The 2,767-nt window shown below is 43.4% G+C and overlaps 1 protein-coding gene across 1 annotated transcript; it reads right to left on the bottom strand.

Moving 5' to 3' along the window:
• Positions 1–602: 602 nt before the first annotated feature.
• On the bottom strand, positions 603–2,294 carry LOC130137424 (peroxidase 4-like). Its single transcript, XM_056308709.1, has 4 exons — positions 2,000–2,294; positions 1,625–1,816; positions 1,362–1,527; positions 603–1,009 (listed from the first exon to the last, which is right to left on the bottom strand). Exons 1-4 carry the CDS (start codon positions 2,216–2,218, stop codon positions 618–620), a joined length of 969 nt encoding a protein of 322 aa, XP_056164684.1. The 5' UTR covers positions 2,219–2,294; the 3' UTR covers positions 603–617.
• Between the last annotated feature and the right edge of the window lie 473 nt (positions 2,295–2,767).

The raw sequence follows: 2,767 nt of genomic DNA, 5'->3' as shown, positions 1-2,767 counted from the left end.
TCTGTAATACTTTCAGGACCTCATAAACTACACGTTCCTTGACTTGTTCAGATTCATTATGGTCCTTCCTGCCATCTTCGGTCTTATGCTTCATGCTTCAGGTTTTGTGGGCCACAACAGAGTGCTCTTTGTATTTGTTTAATCCCGAGACAAGGCAACATTTGCATTTATACAACAACTGATATACCATTGTATTTATCAACTTCAAATTATTATGGGAGGTTTTCTTAACATAACCGACCACCATTGTGTGACTCAATTATTTTGATTATTTTTTGATGATCTAGACCCAAACCAACGCGTGTGCCTTAACAGCTCCCATCGAATGCGTTAAGGCAAAGAAATGTCGTTTAATAGTGCCTACTGGTAAACATCATGATACATTTCCCAACAACTGTCGTTTTTCGGGCAAAGAAATGTGTAACAGTTGACGAAATCTCGACAGGACTTTTATTACAATATTCGACTCTTACAATTCCATCTCGACGGTCACACCACAGCAAAAACTTCAAATGCAAATGACAGAACAAACACCAGGAAAATAGAACTCGATCAAAGAGAAATTTATTGCTGAAACTCCAAATTAAGGAGTATATATAGACCCAAAATTCATCAAATTAATTAATCCTCCTACAGTTCTTCCTGATCTCGCCGTTGGATCCGGTGAGGGGCTTGATGTCGCCCATATTGATCATGGAGGCCACAAAGTCCTTGAAGAAGGTGCCTTGGCTTTTGGCGTAAGTCCTGACGAGTGAGTCGGTGGACCCGCCGTTGAAGAGCTGTTGGTCAGAGTGAAGGAGGCCTCGTTTCTTGACGAGGTTGACGTAGTAGTTGTTGTCGAACGATGTCGCGCTCTGGAAGTCAAGGCCGGCCAGGTTGTTATCGCCAACGCCGGTCATGCGTGGGCAGTTGCTCTTCGTCGTTCGGGCAAATGAGCTGTCGATGTTGCTCTCGTTGTAGATCCTGGCCCGGAAGTTTGTGCATCTCGCTTGCCCAATTGTGTGTGCTCCTGCGTATTTAAGAGCAAGAGAACATACAAACAAGTATTAATTAGAGTAGTTTGGATCTTATAAAATTCTAAGGGTGATGAGGGGGAACCAATTAAAGTGTAGAATTGCATTAACATTTGTGTGTTCTTTAGCAGGACCAGTGTGGATCTCATAAATTCTTGAAATGTGATCAACTAGATTTAATAGATTTGGTTTATGGAGTAGTCGCTGGTGCGAAATCATTTCCTCATGGATTTTTGCAAATTACCAAATTTTTCTCGATCGAGAGAGAGAGAGAGAGAGAGAGAGAGAGAGAGAGAGAGAGAGAGAGAGAGAGAGAGAGAGAGAGAGAGAGAGAGAGAGGAAATTCACCGTATAGTGCGACGAGGTCCTTTTGAGAAAGGCCATGATTTTGGAAGCTGGAAATGAGAGCGTTGAGGTTATTAGTTGGAGGAGGGATGCTGTTGTTAGCTGCTGCCTGGCTCGCAGTTCTCGCATCTCTCCTTCCCAGCTTGACATCCCACCCTGGCCCTCCCAGCTGCCCAAATTCATTCGCAACAAATTATTACTCATCCAAAATAATCAGAAGCTTTCGTCTCTTCTGTTCCATAGCTAGTCGAGTTCCAATGACTTACTGTCTCAACGGAGTCTCGGGAGATAATCGCCAACAAATCAGCACACGAGACGACGCCGGGGCACACTTTCTCTACCGCGGACTTAATCTTGTCCACCACATCGAACCCTCGCAGGGAATTTTTGTTCGGGGCAGCATTCTTCTCTCCGGTGAAAGTGGGCGTGTCGTCCAAGAGGTTCGATCCGTCGCAACCCTGATAAATATACCATGAACATCAATGAGGCAATGACTTTGGTTTGTATTTACTTAGCCAAACTCTTTCTTCGCTAAGAGCATTGATAGCTTTTTCAATTGTAAGAAACGTGAATGTATGAATTGGTCTTAAGTATTGGGGAATAATGTTGAGAAGTTAAAGTGGATGAGAAAGAGAAGTTACGTTGACGAAGCAATCGTGGAAGAACAAGCGGGTGAGCGAGGCACCCATGCGGGCCTCTTTGGCAATCGCTCCATGCACGATTGACTTCACCGTCGGGAAGAGTTGGGGGCAAGTTTTGGCGTAGTAGAAGATCGAAAGTTGGGCACTCGTGCCCCCAATGAGGAGCACAACGCAAGCCAAAGTCAAGATGGCCTTCGAAAATGAAGAGGACCAGGCCATTTTCAGCACGCTAATAACGAACTGTGTTGTGGGTGTGATGAAGAAATGACTCGATACGAGTGGGATTATATAGTGGGCGGTTCTCAAGGCGACAAGGGGTTCAGCAGGTGACCTAACACGTAGAGTCATTAAAGTACATGGCGATTCGACGTTCAGAAAGATGAAAAGTCTAGTTTGCTAAAGTACATGGCGAGTCATGAAAGTACATGGCGATTCGACCTAACCAATTTGGATCTTATGTCAAAGACTGATATGAGGTCACTGTTCATAGGTTTGCTAAATGACAATTCACAGTGATTTAATTTTTCTTTAGGTTTAGCTCCACCCAAGTGAGTTTGGTAGAGGAGCTGTGGTGAATAAATCTGACACAATTCAAGGTCGATGAATAGTGTAGATATTCATGTTTATGTCTCATTCTGAAGTATACGCTTCATGGAAATTTGAATGTTGACACGCACGCTTGAATATATAGAGTTTTTCGATACTCTACTTTTTGAAGTCTACCAATTAAGTCACATGATGGTTTAACATGGCCAACATAAAAACTGT

Source organism: Syzygium oleosum, unplaced genomic scaffold, assembly GCF_021117445.2.
Source record: "Syzygium oleosum isolate NSW1041296 unplaced genomic scaffold, Sole_v2.1 Sole_v2.02, whole genome shotgun sequence".
NCBI lineage: Eukaryota > Viridiplantae > Streptophyta > Magnoliopsida > Myrtales > Myrtaceae > Syzygium > Syzygium oleosum.
The sequence above is the reverse complement of the archived record's forward strand: the minus strand, read 5'-3'. Positions and strand labels throughout refer to the sequence as shown.

Bases quoted from the DNA above. Each gene is read 5' to 3' on its own strand.
- LOC130137424 (XM_056308709.1), bottom strand. From the start codon at position 2,218: ATGGCCTGGTCCTCTTCATTTTCGAAGGCCATCTTGACTTTGGCTTGC. The intron at 1,817-1,999 runs GTAACTTCTCTT...TATATTTATCAG, and splicing joins TCCACGATTGCTTCGTCAAC to GGTTGCGACGGATCGAACCT. The intron at 1,528-1,624 runs GTAAGTCATTGG...GAATTTGGGCAG, and splicing joins CCCGAGACTCCGTTGAGACA to CTGGGAGGGCCAGGGTGGGA.